Source organism: Corylus avellana, chromosome ca3, assembly GCF_901000735.1.
Source record: "Corylus avellana chromosome ca3, CavTom2PMs-1.0".
In the NCBI taxonomy this organism is placed as follows: domain Eukaryota; kingdom Viridiplantae; phylum Streptophyta; class Magnoliopsida; order Fagales; family Betulaceae; genus Corylus; species Corylus avellana.
The window spans coordinates 13,167,266-13,193,045 of NC_081543.1; the positions used below are offsets into that span (position 1 = coordinate 13,167,266).

The 25,780-nt window shown below is 35.9% G+C and overlaps 3 protein-coding genes across 3 annotated transcripts; 2 read left to right on the forward strand and 1 right to left on the reverse strand.

Annotated features, from left to right (window-relative positions):
• Positions 1–1,056: 1,056 nt before the first annotated feature.
• On the forward strand, positions 1,057–4,117 carry LOC132174972 (transcription factor MYC2-like). The gene is made up of 2 exons (XM_059586751.1): positions 1,057–3,532; positions 3,940–4,117. The coding sequence occupies exon 1, from the start codon at positions 1,208–1,210 to the stop codon at positions 3,275–3,277; it is 2,070 nt and encodes a 689-aa protein (XP_059442734.1). The 5' UTR covers positions 1,057–1,207; the 3' UTR covers positions 3,278–3,532; positions 3,940–4,117.
• A 14,582-nt stretch (positions 4,118–18,699) lies between these two features.
• LOC132174132 (uncharacterized) lies at positions 18,700–19,020 on the forward strand. Its single transcript, XM_059585829.1, has one exon. It carries the CDS (start codon positions 18,700–18,702, stop codon positions 19,018–19,020), a length of 321 nt encoding a protein of 106 aa, XP_059441812.1.
• A 4,660-nt stretch (positions 19,021–23,680) lies between these two features.
• On the reverse strand, positions 23,681–25,750 carry LOC132173324 (uncharacterized). The gene has a single exon (XM_059584787.1). The coding sequence runs from the start codon at positions 24,671–24,673 to the stop codon at positions 24,158–24,160; it is 516 nt and encodes a 171-aa protein (XP_059440770.1). The 5' UTR covers positions 24,674–25,750; the 3' UTR covers positions 23,681–24,157.
• Positions 25,751–25,780: the final 30 nt, after the last annotated feature.

Here is a 25,780-nt window from a genome sequence, read left to right on the forward strand (position 1 = left end):
AAAGAATTATAAAATTTTGGGGGGACATTCGTCTCCCACCCTAGCACATAGTTCTGCCCCTGATGCTATTTTTATTATCTTTGATTCACTGCAAACATTATATGTATCTTTTTTCTTTCTTTCTTTTCTAACCCACAAATTCACCTTGACAAAATGTAAACAGGATACCAAAGCTCTAAACTGAGTGTACTTCATTTATATAACATAATCTTTGAACTTTGATTGGATGACAAAAACATTATATATTTTTACAAAAAGCCACAGGAGACAACCTATTGCCTATGGCCCTTGCAAGTTGCAACGCCTCTTGGTGGGTTGCTTATATCTACCAAGAATTTGATTGGGGACATCCATGGGGTTGGGCTGTTTTTCTTGTCCCTTTCGTGTCAAGATCTTTTAGGATTAGCATAGGAAGATGATTACTAAAAGTAAGAGCATCGTAATAAACCATGGAACCTCGTCTTCAATTGATTGTACTTAATCTACTACACACTGTAACCAAAAAGAAAAATTCAACGTCTTAATTATGAAATAATATGGGAAACGATAGGTATTTTTTCAGTGGTTTTTTGGTGTCTTTTTAATTGTGATGTGACTTTTGAAATTATCATTAAATTTAAGATTATCATTATTAACTTTTAATCTATTAATAATTTTAAAAACCACATCACAATTGAGAAGACACTAAAAATACATTAAAATAGTACCTAACATTTTTCAATTAATATCACATTAATTTGTAAGTAAATATCTTAATTAAACAAACAAAATCATGATGATCGCATTACCAATATATATGAAAGTCAAGACATGATAGGACTGTCATGTTATTATTTTACACTTTAATTAAGGAAATAGATTTGTAAATTTGAAAAAAACAAAAAAACAAAAAAAATAGGAAGAGTCCCAGCCATGTGCGATCCATAACGCGGCACGTGACATTCTGTTAGCCACGAGCTAACCATAGTGCTAGTATTACTCCAAGACCCAAGTGGAAAATCCGCCGGCATTTTTCCATCACATACCCCTCTCCGATTAAATCGGCTGGTTACTTCGTAGAAACCGCCCTAACCTTTTTACACTCTCTCTTCAACCCGTCTAAAGTTCAGCTCAAATAAATCCCACACACAAATCCCACCTCCACCCCCACCACTTGACCCTCCACCATCTTCGCCAAACACTTGCTATTACTCCAAAAGTGCATGGAATGACGGATTACAGGATAACACCGTCGTCAATGAATCTCTGGGGCTCCGACGAGAACCCTTCTGTCATAGACTCTTTCATGAATTCGGATCTTTCTACCTTCTGTTGGCCGGGGCCTCCTGCGGCGCAGCCGCAGCATCAGCAGCCGCAGCCGCAGCCACAGTCGCAGTCGGCCGCGTCCACTTCTGCGGACCCCACAAAGGCTCTGGCGCAGTCGCAGCCTTCGGTGGCGTTGTTCAACCAGGAGACGCTGCAGCAGCGTCTTCAGGCGCTGATAGAAGGGGCGCGGGAGAGCTGGACCTATGCGATTTTCTGGCAGTCGTCGTATGACTACTCGGGCGCGTCCGTGTTGGGATGGGGAGATGGGTACTACAAAGGCGACGACGACAAGTCGAAGGGGAAGGGGAAAACGACGACGTCGTCGGCGGTGGAGCAGGAGCATAGGAAGAAGGTGCTGCGGGAGCTGAACTCGCTGATCTCGGGGTCGGCGCCTTCGGCAACAGACGAGGCTGTGGACGAGGAGGTCACCGACACCGAGTGGTTCTTCCTTGTGTCGATGACACAGTCGTTTGTCAACGGCGGGGGGCTGGCCGGGCAGGCGTTCTTCGGCTCGACTCCGGTCTGGGTGACCGGGGCGGACCGGCTGGTAGGGTCGACGTGCGACCGGGCTCGCCAGGCGCAGGTGTTTGGGCTCCAGACCATGGTGTGCATACCCTCCGCAAACGGCGTCGTGGAGCTGGGCTCCACCGAACCGATCTACCAGAGCTCGGATCTGATGGAGAAGGTCAGGGTTCTCTTCAATTTCGATAGCCTGGAAATGGGTGGGTCATGGGGTATCACCGATCAGGGCGAGAATGACCCGTCCTCGCTCTGGCTCAACGATCCGACTCCGACTCCGCCTGCGGCAATTGAGATCAAGGACTCGCTCAATAACACTACTGTTCCATCGGTTCCGGGCACCGCCGCAAATAACGGCCTTCAGATTTCGAAGCCGATTCAGTTTGAGAACCCAAGCTCCAGTAGTTTGACTGAGAACCCGAGCGCGATTCATGCCCAGAGCAGCCACCAGACGCGCCAGCAATCGCAGACCCAGAGCTTCTTCACCAGGGAAAGGGAATTGAACTTTTCGGACTACGGATTCGAGGGTAGTAGTGTTGTAAAGAATGGGAATTCGCATTCGTTGAAGCCCGAATCGGGAGAGATATTGAATTTCGGGGAGAGCAAGAGGAGCTCCTACGTTTCGGGTCAATCCCAATTCCCGGCGGCGGCGGAGGAGACGAACAAGAAGAAGCGTTCGCCAGCGTCGAGGGGTAGCAACGAAGAAGGAATGCTATCGTTCACGTCTGGTGTCATTTTGTCGAACACCTGTGTGGTGAAGTCCAGCGGCGGCGTTGGAACCGGCGATTCCGACCACTCAGACCTTGAGGCATCAGTGGCGAAGGAGGCCGATAGCAGCCGGGTAGTCGACCCAGAGAAACGTCCCCGAAAACGGGGTCGAAAGCCGGCGAACGGACGAGAAGAGCCTCTGAATCACGTCGAAGCAGAGAGGCAGAGAAGAGAGAAGCTCAACCAGAGGTTCTACGCGCTCCGAGCCGTGGTTCCCAACGTTTCAAAGATGGACAAAGCGTCCCTTCTTGGCGACGCCATCTTGTACATAAACGAGCTGAAAGGGAAGCTCCAGACCGCAGAGTCTGACAAGGAGGACTTGCAGAAGCAATTGGAGACGTCGAAGAAGGAATTGGCGAGCAAAGATCCGCGCTATTCAACCTCGTCCCCACCGCCTCCGCCGTCCGATCAAGACCCAAAGACGTCGAGATTGTTAGACTTGGACATCGACGTGAAGATCATCGGATGGGACGCGATGATCAGAATCCAATGCAGCAAAAAGAACCACCCAGCCGCGAAGCTCATGACGGCGCTGATGGAAATGGACTTGGACGTGCACCACGCCAGCGTGTCGGTGGTGAACGATTTGATGATCCAACAAGCAACGGTGAAGATGGGTAGTCGGTTTTACACGCAGGAGCAGCTCAGGCTAGCGCTATCAGCAAAAGTTGGGGATTCCCGATAAAGCGAAAGCCGGAATAAGAACAACAACTGTGTACAAGGCAGAGAATCTTTGCCAAATTGGGGGTGTTGGCGCTCTGGGACATTTTAAGGTTCCCTGGAGCTGAGAGAGCAGCTCTGTATTATACACTGTTCTGTATTTTTGGTAGTCTCTTTCGTTAGTGTAATTTGTGTTGAGATTATTGTATTAGTTCTGAGGAGCTCAAAGTAGTGCACATTTTTCGACTTCTAAGGATGAAGGTGTATAGCTCCCATCAAGGTGAAAATAGCTTCTTTTTCTTTTATTTTCTTTTTCCTTTTCTGTGTTTAGTTTTTGTTTGTTGATTATATGTATATATATGTATGCCAGTAAATTGGAACCTAATGAAGTTTCTGGGTTTAGTGGATATGTATGAGTGTATCTGTGATTTTCTTCTTGTTATTACTAGGGGTTTTCTGCATGCTATTTCCAAATGCGTTTAGATTCATTCAAATCTTGTTTCAGCTTTGAGAAATACTACACAAACTGTCATCGATATGTCAGTCTTTCACTACAGCGTTTTTTAATTTCATCTGCTTACTTTCTTTTTACAGCTGTGTGACGTAGTATGAAAGGAGTTGGTGTAGCATTTTTATTCAGTTTTATGTTGGATTTTCACAATATTGTTTCTGGTTCTCATTGAACAGATTGCATGGTGGAAACAAGACAGTCAGACCAGCTGAAGTTCTTGTGTGCTTTTTAAGCCGTGTGAAAAATGGACTAGTTTGTGATGAGGTCACTGATTTTGCCTCTTTTTTTTTTCCTCCCTTTGAAGTGACACTCATTAGCAGTCTAGAATGATTATAATTGGAAGTGTTTTTGGTCTCTCTTCCTTGATTCTGTGTTTTTTTTGGTAAAAGTAAACCAAACAGGCCGTTGATTCAGTAAAACCCATAAACGGATTAATGCCCCTTTTTAATGAGCATTCATGACTTCTACCTCTTTAATGATGCATGAATTTCTGGCAGGTGTTTGAACTTTGAATACCATAAATGTATTATGGAATAGGCCCCCATTATTTATTTATCACGCATGCATGATGTGGGAAATGCTAATTTAATTGTATTGTATTGTATTGTATACTTCTTTCTTCTTCTTTATATGTTTTTTAACACCAGAAGAACTTGCTTTGAGGTTCAGCTGGCCCATCCTTCTGATGGCTCACCTGAAACTATACCTAATTTCCAGCCAGCTTTTGCATAACCTATGGCTTAAAAAATTATAGCTCTTTTATCAAGTTCTTGTGTTGATCAATACATGGTTGTGTTTTGGGCATCTCTTTATTTATTATTTTTTTTTTCTGAGATAGCGAAGGGAAACAGGGAGGGGGTAAAAAATCCTATGGCTTTGTTGGGTCCTCAAAGCAAATCTTGCCTGGGGCCTTTAAATTTCTCAGTGTACGGATTATGCTTAACAAATTTTCTTTTCCAACCATGTGGTTGTATTTATTAGCCTCAGAATTTGTCTGCTTGCATCATTTGGCCTTTGCAACATCTCACATGTTTTGTAAAATGCAATTTAAATGCTATAAAAGGATATGGTTCCTCTTATTGAACACTAATTGATTTTTAGATTAGATGGTCAAAAATTCGATTGAACAAATGGTATTAGAGCCAGAGTCATGAGTTTGAGTCGCAGAGGTATCATGCTGAGGTACAACAATGACTGTTCATTTGGACGGCTTAGAACATGCCTTACAGGATACGATTTCGAATGCTATAAAAAGATTTGGCTTCCTTCACTAAAGAACAATTAATTTTAGACGAGATGGTAAAATGTTTGATCCAACAAGATTAAATAAAATGCCTGCTCAGGAGTAGGTGAAGCACCAAATGGACCTAGAAGTGTGATATTTCAAAACACAACTGAAGAGACAATGCCTGAAACAGATTCCCAAAGAAGAACCAAATACGTCAAAGTTGATTGTCATTTCATTAAGGACATAGTACTAGTAAGCAAATTACTACTTCTTATGTGAAATCTAAGGAGCAGCTCGGTCCCTCCACCAAATTATGAAGTCAATGAAAGACTCAATGGGTTTTTACATTAAGCTTAAGTTCAAAAAAATTGCGACTTTAATCATTCAATTAATATTTTATGGTTCTTTCCAACTTTAAGACAAATAATTTTGTAATGAATACACAACAAGACAGTGTAATGAGGGTATGGTGTAGACAAATAATTCGGATTAAGGGATTTATTGGTTTCACTAAGTAAGCATATCATGAATGTAATTATATATAAAGCTTTAAAAGTGTGCCTCCTAATTTGCATGATAAGCAATCATGAGAATATGAAAGGAAATGGGCGGTCCAAGCAAATTGGGTGGATGTATTGTTTTCATATGAAAAAGAAAATTCTTAAGGTAAGCAATCTGTCTCATTTGATTGTAGCTTAATATATATAATTATATATATAATATTGCAAGATTATAGAGCCTTGTCTTCCAGTGTTAGTTATTAAGAATCTTTTTTTCTTTTTATTTTTAAATTTTTTTAAATTTTTAAATTTTAAATTTTAAATTTAATTTAATTTTTTTTTTTTTTATTGAGGCTCCATCACTGATGTATTTTGCTAAAGAAAAATCTGCAAAAGAAACAAATTCTCTTTCACAAGACAACTAGAGAGCACCAAGAACTGATTATAGAGTAAAATAAAATAGTGGACCACGGTCATAGACTAAAGTTAGGTAAACTATAGAGTATTTTATGTGAGAGGGATGATATAAAATTAAAATAAACAAGAAATTAAAATAATGGTCTCAGGCTAATCATTCTGTTCTTTTCTGTTTTTTCGATTAACTTAATTAATCGATTAAGTTTTTTCTATCACTGATCCTTGGTGATATGCTTAACTGGGTGATTGGCTAGAAATGAAAACAATGAAACCAACTTTTTCTATGGAGAGAATCATAACAATAAACAATTTACCTTCCGTGCCGATATTTAAGATGGCCAATTCTGTGGCAATTTTGATTTTAAATCTGGTAGCCCTTTCACTTTTGTGGTGGCTTCACTTAGGCATTAGATAACGATTTCTATTGGTGGAATGTTATGATCCTAATAGTTAAAGGTTTAACAAAATTAATATCCAACAGTTTTATAAATTTTCAATAAATGGTCGGGCTTTTAACAATTGGTATTAGAGTTTTGCTAAAAAAAACAAATGGTATTAGACCAACTACCATGTCACGGGTTTGAGTCATGGAAGAGGTGACTTATAGGCTGGATTAAAATGTCTTGATATTATGTATATGCATAGTGTTAAATCATTAAATATTAATAGGTCCAAAAGAGAAAAGGATAATGGTGATGGAATGTTATGATATAACCAAATCAGAATCCAATAGTCTTAAAGCCTTTTGGATCAATGATTAGACCCTTAACATCTTCTAGAACTTCTAGAAAAGAGATACACTCATTTTTGCTCTTTCACCATTGCATGCATATATCAAGTATGAGAATCACATACCTCCATTGTTAGAAGATAAGCTTTCCTTTGTCTACTTGATATCTTTAAGTATATGCTTTAAGTACAAAAGAAAATAGCGTTTTGTGCGTGTACATGTACTAGTACCTTTGTCGATATTTTTCACATATTGACAGAATAAAGTCTAGTGGGCCAATTCCACTTATATATAGGGTGAGAATACAAGCTTTTACTTGTTCACCAAAAAACTAGCCCAACCCATTATAGGACTAAAAAAAACAATTGGTATTTGACCGACTACCACGTCACGGGTTCGAGTCACGGAAGATGTGACTTATAGGTTGGATTAAAATATCTTGATATTATGTATATGCATAATGTTAAGTCATTAAATACTGATAGGTCCAAAAGAGAAAAGGGTAATGGTGGTGGAATGTTATGATATAACCAAATCAAAATCCAATAGTCTTAAAGCTTTTTGGATCAATGATTAGACCCTTAACATCTTCTAGAACTTCTAGAAAAGAGATACACTCATTTTTGCTCTTTCACCATTACATGCATATATCAAGTATGAGAATCACATACCTCCATTGTTAGAAGATAAGCTTTCCTTTGTCTACTTGATATCTTTAAGTATATGCTTCAAGTACAAAAGAAAATAGCGTTTTGTGCGTGTACATGTACTAGTACCTTTGTCAATATTTTTCACATATCGACAGAATAAAGTCTAGTGGGCCAATTCCACTTATATATAGGGTGAGAATACAAGCTTTTACTTGTTCACCAAAAAACTAGCCCAACCCATTATAGGACTAAAAAAAACAATTGGTATTAGACCGACTACCACGTCACGGGTTCGAGTCACGGAAGATGTGACTTATAAGTTGGATTAAAATGTTTTGATATTATGTATATGCATAATGTTAAGTCATTAAATACTGATAGGTCCAAAAGAGAAAAGGGTAATGGTGGTGGAATGTTATGATATAACCAAATCAGAATCCAATAGTCTTAAAGCCTTTTGGATCAATGATTAGACCCTTAACATCTTCTAGAACTTCTAGAAAAGAGGTACACTCATTTTTGCTCTTTCACCATAACATGCATACATAAGTATGAGAATCACATACCTCCATTGTTAGAAGATAAGCTTTCCTTTGTCTACTTGATATCTTTAAGTATATGCTTCAAGTACAAAAGAAAATAGCGTTTTGTGCGTGTACATGTACTAATACCTTTGTCAATATTTTCACATATCGACAGAATAAAGTTTAGTGGGCCAATTCCACTTATATATAAGGTGAGAATACAAGCTTTTACATGTTCAACAAAAAAACTAGCCCAACCCATTATTGGACTAAAACAAACAAAATGACACCCAAAAAGAATATATACACAACACAAAGAAGATTTCTGACCAAGAAAAATTCACTATTTCTTGGACAACTGTAATCTAATAGGGTAAATTCAAGGCACCTTGTGCATCAAGTATTTTTAAAAGTTAAAGATACTTGAGAATTTCATCTTTCAATGTTCAATGCATATTATTCTAAACTTGTCTCCTCGCCACCTGAATCTAAAAACTTGATCCATTGATGTTGATCATTCAACAAATTGTGATTACGAAAACCTTTTTCACTTTAGCCAAAACCAAGATCTTGCTTAAGATCTCAACTAAAAAATGTTCTTGCTGAGGTTCAAAGAGTTGTGGGCATATCGTATTTAGTTGATCTTGTCAAGTTGACATTGCAGTATCCTATAAGCATCTGATTCTCTTAAGCACAAGAATATATGCATGCACGATTTTGACATTTTAAGTTGGTTTCGTTTGTTTCGATAAAAAATAGTTTTTTGGAAAAAATGCATTTTACTCCTTGAACTATCCACTCATTTGTACTTTCACCTCCAATGTATAAAAAGTGATACTTGACCCTCCCAAACTTTCAAATTGTTGCAATTCGACCATTTTGACTTTTTTTTTTTCCAAAATGCCCCATTCCCAAGTAAAAAAAAATTAAAATTAAAAATTAAAAATTAAGGGGTGTCCAGTCTGGGGTTGCCGAAGCTACCCCTAGGCCCAACTGGGGTGGCCGGCCACCCCTTAATTTTTAAATTTTTAAAAAACTTGGGATGTGGGCATTTTGGGAAAAAAAAAAAGTCAGAATGATCGAATGCAACAATTTGGAAGTTTACGGAGGTCAAGTATCACTTTTTAAACATTGGAGGTCAAAATGCAAATTGGTGAATAGTTTAGGGGGGTCAAAAGTATTTTCCCCTTCCCCTAGTTTGGATGATTGGTTTATACGAAAAATCGGTTACGGCAGCCAGCAAACTCTGGCGGCAATGGCTAGTGGCTAGTAGAGGATTCTTGTGAGCTCCGATAGCGGTTCCAACGAACTATGGCAGCTGCGGTTACAGCATAGCTGCCACTCGGATTTTGAAGGCAACGGAGAATGAATTGTGAGGAGAGTGCATACAATAAAGAGAAGCACAAACTCGAAAAATAGTTTTCGGTTTTAAAAAATGAAAAACCATTTTACGCGAAAAAATGAAAAACCATTTTTTCTAATTTTACAAAATTAGAAAAAAAAAAAGAATGTTTTCTTGGTCAACTGAAAATGATTTGATTTTCAATCCTACAAAATACCGACAGCAAAAAATTCCAAAAAATATTTTATGTCGAAACAAATGGAGCCTTAAATACATTTGGACCTGCCCTTGCTTAACCCTCAGCCAAAGAAGAAGAAAAAAATTGGGGTCTTCTTGCTAAACAAGCTATTGTTTAGATTTTCTCAGTCACTAAAACAGTAATTATTCTTATTCTGACACTGTTTTAAAGATGTTACATAAAGAATTTCCTGAGAGAATCAAAAAAATTCAATGTTTAAGAACCAAACTATTTCTCAATCACAAAATGTTTTAGTTTTATTAATGCTGTTACTCTTTGCGCCTTTGAGTCTTAATTGTCGACTAACCTTGTTCTTACAGGTCGGGTGTGCAACACTAACAATACTAAAATCTTCAAACATAAAATAGGATTAACAAATTCTATATAAAATTCAACCCCACGAATGACATAGTCTAGGATTTAAAATTGTTCAATCAACATAACTTGAAAACTCAAATACATAATAGTATCAAATAATGTAGTAAAGATCGAGTCCTTGATTAATATTATTCAACAACAATAATAAAAAAAATTATTTGAAACAACAGAAAATTGAAAACTTCTATGTAACAAGTCCGAGTCTCATACATTGCTCTTAGAAACCTCCGATTGAATCTGAAATAAAGTAGATAATGAAGAGTGGCTGTACATTCTTCTACTTAAGTAAATAGAAGGTTAATATTGTGTTCAAAATACAAAAGACAAGAAACTATATATATATTGACAATTAATGGCTAAGATAGTGAGAAAACTATGTTTGCCATTGGTTTAAGGATTGAAATTACTAATTAATTAAGTGCTCTATAGATTAGAAAAGTTGAATAAACCAACACACATGCATTGAGATTTATGACAAAGAAAAAACATTCAATGTTTTGCGGTGAAAGAAAATAAATATTTATAGTAAACCTTCTCTTTATGCCTCAAAAATTAATAATAAAACAGTTAAATAGCTTCTTTTGTGAGTTGTGACATTTAAGATGATTGATAAGCATTTACTGGATATAGATATATACTTTTTCACGTATATATGTGTGCATTTTTTCAATGAAGGGATAAGGAGAAATTAGTTAGAAATTCTTCACCAAATTTAGAATTGAAGCTCATGGCTTTTTTTGCGCGGCGGTTCTCGGCATTCTTAAGATGGCGGTTCTCGACATCTACGTCATGACAATCTTCGAAACAAATTCCAAGTTTCGTGAAAAGTTTTATGCTACTTTCTAAGCAATCCTTTATGCAACTTTCAAGGCCTAGATCCCCAAATTCTTCTTTATTATGAAGTTTGAGGAAGTTTTCAAAACCACGAATGAGACAACGACCGTAAAAAGCACTTCCTACTATCATTATCTCTCGTATGCTTATAGTTTTCCTCTTACAATGTCCGTATCCTCTCATAAGGCAAGCATGCATTTTTTGGAATTGCTCCTCATTCGTTGGCTTCTGAAGCTCTGGCTTTAGCTCCGGCTCCAAAGATTTATCAAGTTCAGAGATGGGAATTGGAAGAGTGAAAGAAGTTGAAGCAAGGCTATTAGCTTGTATTTTAAACACAATAAAGATATTGAACACTATTATAACTACCATAAGTTTTCTAATACATTTTCTAGCCATATCTTTTCTCCACTATTAGATTGCATACTTCAAAAACTGTAAACCTTTATAGGCAATTGAATGATCAAACACACTTGGGATAAAGATAATTTACTCTAAGAGTTGATTTGTTCTTGCATTAATTTCATTAAAGAAGTGTTGTTTAATGGTGGGGCTTTTGGAAGTATGGCCGCCCATTTTTTTTTAAGTTGAATGCCTTTTAGTTTAAGCAACACATTTTGGCTAAGATCATAAGTTGTTGCAATAGTTTTTTATGTTAACATGTTATGCTTAGCAAAAGTGAATGAACAACCAAAAAGGATGTTCCAATAGCACAATACTTTTTGAGGGAAAATATTAATTAAAAAAATGTAATAAATACCTCATTGTAGAATAATGAAATTAAAATCATCTTATTATTCATTTAAAGAAAGAGAATATGAGTGTTATGACTAAAAGGAGCCTCTCATTTTTTAAAAGAAAATCATGGGAAAAAAATATTTCTTACAAATTATGAAAAGACAATTGAGTTAAATAATAAATTAACTCGATGATATTATAATATGTGGATTTGGATTTGGATGGAAACAAATGTACTGATCCAATGCTTAAGCTATGCAAAATGCTATATGGTATGACATTGGCTTAAAGAAGTTTTTTGTTTTTTTGTTTTTTTGTTTTTTTTTTTTTCTCAAATGAATTGTTCACAAAGGGTAACCTTTGATAAAAAAAAAATTAAAAAAAAAATAATAAAATAAAATAAAATAAAAAGAAGAAGAAAAAGATATTTTGGATTATAAAAAGACTTTTCATAGAAATAAAAATGTATTTGAACGGAGAATTTTTATATATGGTAACATTCTCTAACAAGGCATGAATTCTTAGCCTACACACTCCATGTGGCAAAATTGCCTTTGTTCAAAAGGTCTAAACACTTGGCCAAGTACATTTCATTATTGTCTCCCATTCATTCGTAAGAGTATTTTAAATTGTGTCAATTAAAAGACAAAGTAAAAGATGTTTTGAGAAGATTATTATAAGGTACAGCCCATAACAAGCACTTGAGTCATAATGTGATTGGTATCCGCGGCAATACCACGAAATTGTCCATCAATTTTATTTTTTATTTTTTTAATCACGGCCATTCACTCTCATTCAACAGCTAGAAATTTGCCACGTGTCTCACTTAATATAAAATAATAAAATATTATTTAAAATTTAAAAATAAAAATAAAAATAAAAATAAAAATAAAAAACATGGGGTGGTTCGACCACCCCATTTTCCCCCTAGGGGGTGGCCGGCCACCCCAGCTCAGCCTAGGGGTGGCTTCGGCCAGCCCCATCCGGTCTTTGGGGGTGGCGTAGGGCCACGGTGTTGACCACCCCACAGGAAAATGGCTATAATTCCCATGCAGGGGTAGTTTGACTATGGGATGGCACACAGAGGGGTGGCCCAGAGGCACAGCCAACCCCTAGGGGGAAAATGGGGTGGCCAAACCACCCCATGTTTTTTAATAATTTTTTTTTAAAATTTTTATTATTATTTTATTTTATATTTATTTTTAAAATTTAAATAATATTTTATTATTTTATATTAAGTGGGATGTGTGGCGGATTAGTGGCTGTTGGATGAAAATGAATGGCCAAGATTTAAAAATAAAATAAAATTGATGGGCAATTTCAAGAGTATTGCCAGGGATCCCAATCCATCATAATGTCATGGTCTCCCAACCATCAAAGTGCAGTTGCCAAAACAAACCAAATTCGAAATCGAGAACCCAAAAATTGGCTATGAATGTTATAATCTGAAACCATAAATTTTCTTAAAATTGTAATAGAATTGCATCGATTGTTAAATGAAAAAAAAAAAAAAAAAAAAAAAAAAAAAAAGAGGAAAGGGGGATAAATTCGAGACCATTTGCAGAGCTTGGATTGTGGTTCATAGGAAGCGAGATTAAAAAATAGAGCTGAACAAAACTAATTAAAAATATTAAATAATATAAGTAACCAAATAAATAAACAATTCAACAAAATTTTATTATCGTTTCATGAATATAAATGTAACTTGTAAGTTTTTTTTTTTCCCTCACTATGATTAATTGAAATAATAAGGAAAATTATATCAAAACACCTTAGGTAAGCACACCAAAATTTTTTTGTCCCTAATTTTTTTTTCGACAATTTACTCCTTGGGTTAATCAAAATTTTGGAAATTTTGGACTTTCTAGCCAAATACTCGTGTGGGGAACCACGCGAACGTTCGCCTACAAACAGTACACGAATGTTCATGTGGGATTGGCCGAACGTTCGTTGACTTTTGGTTGACCAGTAGATATTCCCCAAGTGTACGATTACAACCCTAAAATTGCTAGGTAAACAATACGCAAACGTTGGGCACTGTAATACCGAACATTCAATGCTTTTCAGAACTGCTCCTACAGAGCTCACAACTTTTTATACCTATAAATACCCCACCCCCACTCGACCCCTACGCTTCATTTTTGCCCTATTGCACTCTAGAACTGCTGCTTGAGTATTTTTGTGAGTTGTGAGGATTCTTGAAGGAGGAGGAGTGATTCCTTGGAGGCTTTGCTTCAAGAAGGTAACCTTCTGAGCTTATTTTGTTCCTTACGTAATTGTTATATCACTTTTCCTAGTTAGTTTAATTGTTGGTTTGAGCGTCTAGTTAGGTTGTTGTCTTTAGTCTTGGTTTAAGCTTGGATTAGCATTTCATTCTTGTTGAATGTATTTCTTTATGCATGAATACATTGTTTTGGGTTAGGAGGTATTAGAAACCATTTTGTAGCCTTAGGACTAGTTTGGGAAGGCTTAGGAGAACATTGGACCAAATGAGGTTTTACTTGAACCTTCTGGTCGAACGTTCGGCCTGGAGCCCGGATGCTCACCCAGGAGCACTTCATGGGAACTCTATTTTAGCCAGTCGTTCAATAACTCATGTTTTATGTTCTAGTTTCGTTTTAGTTTGGACTTAGGACTAATAGTAGGCTTTCCACAGATTTAAAGAACCCAGACCCATTAGAGGACTTTTCGGAGGATTTATACGATCTTGGTGAGTATGAACTCACATGATACTAGCAATTACTTTTCCCGCATTGCATGACTATTTTATGTACCAAACATGCATTTTAAAACTCTCATGAAATATATTTTGTTGCATTATGAACTCTATCATTTGTGAAAATGTACTACTTAACAAGATAATGAGATGATGAAACTTGTAATAGTATGCAAGTAAAATACGGACAAAACTAATTGCATTGTATGACATGGTACGCCGGTACATGCGGGATAACGGCCATGGGCTTACTATACATGTTAACTCTATGGTCAAATGTGTATGTGGATGTGATATATGGGCTTTGGATCAAATGATTATTTCGTGATTGGCGCAGCCTTAACGAGCGAGTCACTACAGGACGTATATTATTAGTAGCGTGGGCCACCCGAGGTCGGAATCAGTTGTGCTGCTAGTGTTGTGAACAATAACGTACAATGGTCGAGAAACTGGCATTGTATTACAGGTCTCTCGAGATAGAGCTAACCCTGCTGAGAGAAGGGTAATATCTTGGATAGACTATACAGTTGAACTATCACTGATTCACATCATTATAACATGTACTATATTTATACTGCATTCATGGATAACTATTATACTTAGAATGTTACATACTTTATTAAACGGAGTTCATCACTAAATAGTATGAGTACTATGTACATTTTTACTCACTAAGTCTTTGGACTTACTCATTTATTTATTTATTTTTATTATTTATAAATTGCGCGGTTTAGTTAGCGTAGAGGAGGATGCCTACGAACAACGAGCCCGTGGTGGCCAGGGACCTAATTCAGGTCATTTTTGAGGATATGGACCTGGTTTGGCTCAAGTCAATGTGGGACGATGGAGGAACCACCCGAGACGAGATGATAGAGATTGTGATCATGCTATGATGCTAGCATTACTTAAACTTAGGTGTTGATTTGGTTATCCTATTTTCAAACAATTATCTTATGGTTTGTAATATATTCTGATGATCGGTCTTAGACCAGTACAATTTGATGATCGATTTATATAATGATGTTTATCTTTACGCTGGCTATCTTGATTGTGGTATTTAGTTATTGCTTTCTTATTTCTGTGGTTAAAGTCTTCTGATGTATTCTCTCTCTTAAAAGAGGTTATGATCCCTAAGTCTTGAACTGTGAGGGGCAAGGCTGGGAGACGAATCATGGAGTCAATTACCAGTTAATTGATTTCCACGGTGCATTACAAGTAAAATAGGAACCAATACAAATTCGGTTACAAAGTCTCCACTAAAAGATCAAAACACCTAAGAGCTACGAGACAACAACCCACAAAATAAACAAGCAGCAGAAAACACAAAGAGCCGTAAATCACAAGAAAATTAAAAATAAAGAAAATAGTCACTGAGCAGTAGCTTGACTAAAGGATGGGGTGGATGGAGGAGCATCTGGTAGTAGCTCGGATGGAGGCTGGCGGAGCGTGATGTGCACGCACTGGTGCGTGAGCACCACGCGGCAGTGCTTGGTGGTTGGAACACGGCGGGGATGGCGTCGGCAGAAGGCTGAGAGGCTAGGGAAGGCCTTGGAATGGCGTGTCGAAGCTGGAGAGGAATGGAGGTTGACAGATCAGGCTTGGAATATTCCAAAGCTGAGAACCATCGTAGAACCGTGAACGGTGTGGCTGCAGGGGGTGGAGAACGGCCAAAGGGAGCTGACCAAACGTGGCGAAGTGGACCGAGGAAGAAGAGGTGGCGGCGCCGCTGCTCAGGGGAAAAAAATAAAGAAAAAGAGAACTAGCAATGAAGAAGGGAGGGAAAATGGCTGCAATAGGCGGAGGGGAAGTGGGGAGGGGGGAGAGGGGAGAAGACAAAGTCTCTCCCTCCTCCCCCTGTGACAGCCGCACAGAGGTGGTGGAAAGCCCTCATTGAGGAGATGGAGGTGGAGAAAGTTGCAGGAAAAAGCTTCTCTCAAGAGAGAGAAGAGAGCAAAAGGCGTTGTGGTTATGATTGTTATAATATTAACACTAAGATCTTAGCTTACAATAGCACACAAATAATAATGTTATCTTTTTATATTTGCTAAATTTAACACCTTTAAAGAAACTATAAGTGTGAAATACTGCTCAATAAGTAAAGTAGATAAGGAAGAGTGGCTGTACATTCTTTTACTTAAGTAAATAGAAGGTTAATTACATGAAAACTGTGTTCAAAATGCAAAAACAAGCAATATATATATATATATATATATATATATATATATATATATATATACATGTTTTTGGACAGAAGTTTCCTCTAAACTAGCCTGAAGGAAATATCCCCCAATCTATTTAAAATAGTGCAAAATGTTTATAAACATTTAAAAAGCATATTAAATTTAGTCTAAGTTAGTAAACTACTATTAATGACGTTAAGAATTTAATATGCATTTTAAATGTTTATAGGCACATGACACTATTTTAAATGGGTTGAAAAATATTTTTTTTAAACTGGTTTGTAGAAAATTTCTGCAATGTTTTTCATACATTCTTTGAAGGAAGAGAGAGATTTTTACCGGAGCTCATGTATTGTTTGGCTTATGGCAATCTTCGAAACAAATTCCAAGAAGTGAGAAAAATCCTCTGGTATTTTACAAGCAATCCTTTATGCATTTTCCGAGGCCCAAAACCCCAAATTCTTCTTCTGGATGAATTCTGAGGCAATTTTTAAAACTATAAAAGAGACAATGACCATAAAAATGGCTTCCTACAACCTGTACAGATCTTACTCTTAAACTTTTCTCCTTACAATACCCATATGCTCTTGTAAAGCAAGCATGCATTTTTGGCTCTTGGGATTTTTCAAGTTCAGAAATGGAATTTGAAGGAGCAAAAGAGGTTGAGGCAACGTTATTAGCTTGTATTTTAACCACAATAAAAATATGCAACACTGTTATAGCCATCATAAGTTTTCTAATACATTTTCTAGCCATCTCTTTTCTCCAATATTAGACGGAATGCTTAAAAGCCTTTAAACCTTTATATGCAATTGAATTATCAAAAACACTTAAGATAAAGATAATTTACTCCCTTGCTTAATTTTATATAAAGAAGTGCTGTTTAATAGTGGGAATTTTGGAAGTATGACCATTTTGAAAGAAAAAAAAAAAAGTTCAATGACTTTTAGGTTAAGTATCACATTTTGGTTAAGATCATACGGTTTCGTAATAATTTTTTATGTTTAGCAAAAACGAATGAACAACCAAAAAGGATGTTCTAATAGCCACAATATTTTTTGAAGGAAAATATTAATTCAAAAAATATGATAAATACCTTATAGTAGAATAATGAAATAAGAATAATCTTATTATTCATTTAAAGAAAGCCGAAAGAGAATATAAGGGTTATTACTAAAAGGAGCCTATCATTTTTGAAAAGAAAATTATGGATTTTTTTTTTTTTTTTACAAATTATGAAAAAAGAATTGAGTAAATAAATAAATTAACTTGATTATATTATTATATGCGGCTTTGGATGGAAATAAATGTACTGATCCAATGCTTAAGCAATGCAAAATGTTATATGGTATGATGTTGGCTTAAAGAACCTTTTTTTTTTTTTTTTCAAATGAATTGTTCACAAAGGGTAATGTTTGATAAAAAAAAAAATGGTATTTTGGATTATAAAAGGACATTTGAAGATAATAGAATATATCAACTTGATTACATTCAAACATACGACTTTTCATAAGGATAAAAATGTATTTGAAACTTATTTTTATATATGGCAACATTCTACAACGCTAGTGATGGCTATGTACTTGTATGGTTGTCATATTGCAATAATAAAAAGTAATAAATAAAAAAAAAAAAACCTTATATTTCAAAAGAATTCAATTAATGAATCTAACGTTATCGATATTTCCTATGATCTTAGCTTACAATAGCACGCAAATAATTATGTTATCTTTTATATTTGGTAAATTTAACCCTTCTTACATACTTCGTCTAATTAAAGGCTTTTTAATTAGATAAATACTAGGGGTCAATAAGTTTCTCATATTTAGCCCATATTCTTTTACAAATTTAATAGATCAACCACTAGATTTGTGGAGTGCTCTACATAAATTCACAAATCTAATTATTGATTGGAATGCCTTGGTTGATAGAAATCCTTTGTGATTAATGCTGATTTGATTCGAGTAGAAGACTAATGACACTTTTGGGACAAATTTTCTTTTAATAGGAGAATTATCACGTACAGCCCACAATTGCCATGCATGCATTTGACTGGATGCCACCATGATTAATTAATACATATCTTCACAGATAATGCAAGGCCGTTTACAGCCTTTAATTTATTTGTTTACTTTGGATTACCTTAATTAAGGTAATTAATCACAAAGGATTTATATCCTTAATTTATCAGTTGAAATCCCAAATTAGAACTAGTTAAGCAAGAAATATCAATTAATTAATGGTGGTTGTTAATTTTCTAGACAAGACAATTTGCAACCATGCAACAACAACAACCTCAAACATCTTTTGTAAGTACTCAATCCCTCCTCTCCTTATACACTGTTATTTAATTACCCATCTCTCACTTTCCAGCCTCTCCTTTCCACCTCCATCAACAACAACTCTTTGAGGTTTCTCAAGATTTGGCCTTCAGAGAGCGAGCTTTCTTGGGACACAAACAACCATGACCCTAAATTGCCTTACCTGCCGGTTCATCATGGACGGCAACATGTCGGACTCTGAGAATGAATATTGCCGAGGAGAATGTTGCGGGAAATTGTGTTGTGCTAAGGTTAGGAGGCGCTGTCAATGGAACGTGTTGACGTACAAGCAAATGAGAATTGGGTCTTTAAACAATGCAGAGAAGCTGATCAAGAAGAGTTATCGTCGGAATTTTAGTACCGGAGCTGTTGCATTCGGCGGCGGCGGCAGCACGGAGCCGAGGTTGTTGAGGAGCTGTGCAATGAGAAGGGATTGGAGCTTTGAGGACATGAGAGGGGGATGAGAAGAAATTAAGGGAGAAAATTATGATACATTACTATACTACTATCCTTAATTTTACTTATATATATATATACTTTTAACGTTCTTGTTCTTTTGAATTTCTTTATCAGTTCTATGTTATGTTTGTTAAAATATCTTGCTGGTTATATGTACTCACATTATTTTTTTATTATATTTTTTAAAATTTTTTGATTTCCTTCTAATTTAATTCATACATTTTCATCTGAATTCTCACCAAAAAAAAAAAAAAAAACACCCACCTGAGGATGGTTGATGAAGGATCGTAATGTAGAAAGGTTTAGGGAGTCGGCTGAAGGCCCATATATTGGCTCAGCCTAAGGCTCGGGCTCACCAAGTAGGAAGACACGCGATATAATGGAACCATTTCCCTTGAACATGCCCCCAAACAATAATAATCCTATAAGGAATGATGGTATTTACGAATTTATTGACAGAAAAATGTTAGGTGCTTTTCTAATATTCTTCTCCTGTCCTCCTGATTTTATATGAAAATTATTTTTTTTAAAAAAAAAAAATAGTTACTTTCACTTGATTTTTTTATTTTATAATTGATTGACATGTCAATCTAAGATCTATATGATAAGGAAATGAGCCGTTGATGATACTCTCTCAAAGAAAAAGCAATGTACGAACCTTAATTACCTTATCATTCCAAACCCACTTTTTTAAGGGAGAAGAGCTATCGGATTCAACATCCAAAAGGAAACAAACCACTAGTGCACACTGCATTCAAGATGGGTCCCCTTGCTGTCAATACTTGCTTATCAAGTCCACTTACCAACTAAGAACATAAACCTCAACAAAAGGTGAAAACGAACCACATCATAGGTACGCTAGTTCTTTCACATTACTTGCACTCATTTTGCTGATACATCCTATCAAATTCACTTTTGCTAACTTAAACATCGGAAGTGTTTCTCTCGTCACCCTCGGCATCCCATTATGACCTTTGGCCTTTTTGCAGGTCTCTGACATCGAAAGGTTGGCATTGTATGTAGGCACGACGGTTCTAACCAAGTAGTTTTTCTCTAAAGACAAAGTTCCCGTGGCGAACACACAATCCAGAAGCACTCGAGAGGCCTTTGTCATGGGAAATAATGCTTAGAAGATTCATCCGCCATTGCCCTGCTAAGAAGCTGAGGGACGGGTAAATGCTCGTCTCAACGAGCTGCAAGCTAAATTTGAATAGGTTGTCAAGAACGTTGACAGTAGGCATTCCTCAGCTGTCAATAACTTTTGGGTAAAGTGACAGGTTTTTCGATTCTTTGTCCATTTCTTACTTTTTTTCTTAAAAATACATAAATTGGTTTTTTATTTGATGCATTCATCAGAATAGACTTATAGTAGAAAGTTATTTATAATACAAGTAGAGTACTAATGCAACATACTACACCTTTATCCTACTAAGCTAAAGTGGTAGTGCCCATCTTTTTTCTTTTTTTTTTTTTTTGTATTTTTTGTAATAATGGCTAATCCAATGACCGATGAGTACTGTCATGTCAGCTAAGTGGGATGAAAATTTAGTATGTAGCATTACTCATACAAGTATGATAGGTGTTGTCTAAATAAAATATGATTCATTACTATACAAATACAATGTAATATATTATATACCACATTTTTATCTCATAACTATCGTACAATATGGATTTTGTATTATCAACAAACCCTTGATTTTTTTTTTTTTTTTAAAACAATGACTAATTCAAAGATTGATTGAGACTGTTACATTAATATTATGAATTTTGTGAGATATAAATGTAGTTTACACTAATATATTACAAAGAGAGAGATATCACCTTCTGATAATGATGTCCAGTAAAACATAAAGCTTGGGGCATTTATATCCAAAAGATGTTCGGCATGAAAGGCAATTGATTAAATAATGATAGTTTGATGTTTTATTATTCTCATCTCATCTCTCAAAGAAAGATGCGTACTCCTTACTCCATCTTTAAGCTTTGGGGTCAATATCAATGCTGTTTTTATCGTCTAATTATATCAAATAATACGGTCGGATGGATCAAGAAAGCTTGAAAGTAACAATCTTAATGAGGAGTCCAACTAACATAACCTAGGATAAAACATCCTAAGCCAATTTTTCTAGCTTTTAAATATGAGTGGAGGGATTCACTCTTGCTTATTGGTTAACCCTTTGACCTAGAAAAAACACATCCTTTAGTCAATGTTTTTTTTCTTTTTTGGCTGCCTAAGAAAAAGGGTAATCATTTCAATTGAGCTTTTGCTGGGATTGGGAAACATGTTTTCTTTACGTCTTATTATGAGACATATGTCTCAATCTCAATAAATTCTATTTCAATTAAAATTAGACCTAAGCAAAAACCAATATGAATTCTGCTGACTATAATAATACGAGTATACTAGGGCTTGCTTAAACCAAGGACTGAGCTGGGAGAACAAATATATATACTTACCACTTATCGACATACTAAAATAATTTGAACCAATCTGATTGAGAATAAATGTGTCTAACTTTGGTGGTAATTAATAGCCGAGTAATAGTATTTTTTACACCGACTAATGTGACGAATTTTAAGTGTTTTTCTTTTTTCTTTTTTTTTTTCTTTTTTTTTAATTTTTCAGTAACTTTTAGTCACTTAAACATGTCATATCAACCGATATAAAATAGGTTGAAGAGTAACATTGCTCGTAATAGCCATCATCAAGGAGAGGTTGATGTGAATCCAAATCCTATGGAAATAAAGAGAAATGTTTATTTGCATTCTAACGTTCATTTCACGTACATCTCCACAATTGGTATATGCATCATCCACCATTGGTTTTTTTTTTTTTTTTTTTTTTTTTTAATTAATAGTGAATGGAGCACGCCAACTCAACGACGATATAGATGAGATGAATGCCAGAATGCAAAGAAGTATTTATCGGAAATAAATGAAAGGGTAGAAATATGGGTTGGTTTGAAAAATGCTAAATTAAAATCACAAAATTCTAGAGTTATGATGAAATTTCCTCTTTTTTTTTTTTTTTTTTCCTAATACAAGGAAGAAGGGGAAAACAGGGAAAGGATACACAGGAGGAGATCATTGCCATTATCAAGCCATAAATAGAATAAAGCAGTTTCAGGAACCAATATGGTAATCATAGACAGCTCTAAATGCATCCCCTAGGCAACCAACATCCAACCATTACTAGGGTCGGGGAGAAAGCACAGCTTGCAGAGAAAAAAATTTCTACCACCACAAAAGCCATGACAGTAGAGTAACATAGATTATGCTAATATGAGATATTCAGAAAGCTCACATAACTACAAACATAATGGAAGAATGAACTAGTTGTCAATAGGTTTAAACTTCTAACATAATAAATTTTACTGGAAGAAGCAAAAGGACATCAGCCAAGTACATTGGCAGTACCCACAAGAGAAGCCTTTAAGATCTGAAATGACAAAAATTCAAAAAATCCAGTGAGGGTTAACCTCTGAAATTGTGGAAGGACTCTAAATAGCTAAGTGCCTTCACTTAAACTAAAAACAGATATTCATATATACAAATCATATTCTCTGCAGCCTATTTTCCTTGATCATCTTTTTTTTGGGGGGGGATAGGTAACTATTTTCCTCAAACATCCGAAAATCAATACCTCTTTCCACAAATATTAGATAAGATGGTCTACTTTCCCATGGTACAATCCAGAAAAGCATTGATAAAGGGTATTTAAGATAAGTTAGAGCATTTATTTATACATTCACATGCTTGTTTTTTGTGAAATCATTCAACCAAAACATCTTGCAATATGATATGTTGTCAGAAATTAGTAGAAAGTCATGAAGTCAATATTGGTTCAGCGATATATGGTAATATTTTGTAAATGAATGATCACAAAGGGCCATATACTCTTTAATATTCATCCAACACGCCAATCCTAAATTCCATAGCAAAGGCAACATCCAGCCACTACTACCACCACCACTATTGGCAACACAAATATACGACATCGATATTGTACAACTATTGTAGTTCAAATATTAATGGCATAAGCAACAATATATAAGATAAGAGCCAATAGAGAAGGAATAAAGCATTGTATATGAAACAACTATAACTTGCACAAAACAACTGCCGCAGCCACCACCACCACTACAAATACTGCAAGAGTACTATTAATACTAATGTTCCTATAATTACTTTCTATAGGAGTATGCAGCCTCCAGCTTCACATGAAGGGGTGTTGCATCTTATAGTATGTTTCTTATTATATCTATAACATCTCTTAGCTATTACCTTAGGAAACAGAAGGTAAATGATATAAGATAGGCCATCAATAATGATGACGCGGCATTGCACACTACATTATTCCTGCATTTAAATTAGCCAAAAATTCAGTCCCTTTTCTCACATAAGAATATAAAAGATAAATATAGAAAAAGAAAGTAAAAAGATATTCCACTTTAAAGGGATACCTAGAGAGCACCTCACTCTTCCACAAGATCCTATTTATGGAAAGAGTTTTATAACGACAAACTCTTTACATGGAAATGATATAGGTCCACACTTACACCAAGCATGCACTAACATGACTAAAAAATGGGGATCAAAATAGAAAGCTTATTTCCCATTCACAATAGCGAAGGCATGCAGTCAGACGTGAAACGTGTGAGATGCACAAGAAACATGAATTGCATTCAACAGGGAAGGCAATTCAATTAGCCTTTTGATTATGAAATATGAAACAATTTCCATATATTTATTTGTTAATGTTCTCACATTAACATCATACATTATAATCATTCTTGACCATTGATACTGGCCTTTCTAAATAAAGCAGGATTCATGCCTCAGATTGTCGTTTGGCATTGTCATCCTTCTGTCTACGAAATCTGGCAGTAATGTAATGGCAATTCTTCTAGGCATATTGAGTGCCTTTCTTCATCTGCAACAGCAAAGGTTGTAAAAGGTGACAGAAAAAAACAAGAAAAAATTTCCTAGACAACACAACAACTTGAGTTAGCACATCACATGGTTTTTGAGACACAACAACTTCAGAAACATCCAAAGCAACAAAGTCAGGAGTTATCTGACACTCTATGACAGCCTATCTGTAAGATGTTCATTGCACGCTACAAGTTGGTAAACACACTAGCATTTTTTCTTTCTTGCATCTGCTTTCCAGTCTCTTCGACCAACTATAGTTCTATGTGTTTCAGAATTGACCAGGCTATGAGATATCTCAGGATGACATTCTCTTTCCAATTGTGGTTCTGCCTTGATTCCAGAGGGCAAGCATGACGCCTGACTTTCACTAGTTAACATTACAGTACCATTAGGTGTGACTTCTTGATCCTTAGGAGTGTGAGCCCTTCTTGCATCCTTTTTCCAATCTCGTTTACAATGCACACGGGTCACACAAAGGCTATGTATTCCATTTTGTTGCAGTTCTACTTGCGGTAGAGTTGACTCATTTGTAACACAAGACTTCTTGATTTCTGCTTCAAGCCGCTTTCGCGCCCTGTACCTACGTTGTCGTTCGCGGTTCTTCAGCCGACGAGTCACAATGTCAAGACGGCCCTTAGTGCGGTGTCTTTGTTCAGGAGGCTTCATCATAAAGCTTTCTTGTGTTCCGGTATTGGCATTCATATTTTTACTGTTCTCCATTTTGGATTAAGGTTAGCATCTGCATTAAGAAACTAATTAAAGATGAATCGGGACCATCAATCCTCATCTCTTTTCCAATCTGATGAAAAGCACTTCACATTTATTACCAATGAAAGTTGGGTTTCCGGTCCATGCAACATCCATTTGGTACTCACTCCATTTCAATGTATTGTCAATCTAATGTCAACAAACAAAACATGAAAATTATCGCTGTTTATACACCCAGCACCACGTCATTCAGGTGGTCAAAAAAAAAAAAAAAAAATTTGGAACAACCTAATTGATGAACCTCAAAAGAGAAACAAAATAAAACATAAAATTAAATAAGATAAAATACATGCATGATCTAGAATGTGGTCCACAAATCTTTTTACTTGTGTTTGTGTACATGAAGGCTAAAAATGGAGACCCCTGAAACTGGGAACTAAATTCAATGTCTCTTTTTCACCCCAATCAATGCATGTACAAATTAGTTAATTATCCATCTCCATGGTGTAGGATTTAGTAGCAATCCCATAATTAGACTTTGATCCAACACTGTAGAATTGCACTTTGTACAACTGATATCGTTGCTATTCCGCCAATAAAAACAATTCCACCAATAAAATTGACTGCCAAAACAATTTTAGATTAGGTATGTATTACTAATAATGGCAGGTTTTGAAGCCCCACTGAAATGAGATAGTGTGATCTTAATTGTCAATACATCTAAAATGATTTTTTTTCTTTTATTGGTAAGTTAGTTAGACACTGCACCTAGTGGGCTTTGAACTCACGATCTCACACTCTACACATTTTTAAGGAGGGGAGGAAATGCTATTTGAGCTAAAATTCATTGGCATATATAAAATGATTTTCTTAGCTCTTAGCATTTAAATGAGTCATTTCATCCATTCTAATAATACAAAAAGTTTGGGATATCATAACATTATGATGATATCCATCATGGTGATGGATTTTTTTTCCTAGATGCTAAATACAAGAAGAGAGATCAAACTTCAAGTGTAATGAATATAAGATGGAATGGTTCCATCTCAATGGAAACAGCTGCATCAAACCTGTATTAATTGAGCTTAATATGATTATCGATACATTTTGGCATCACCG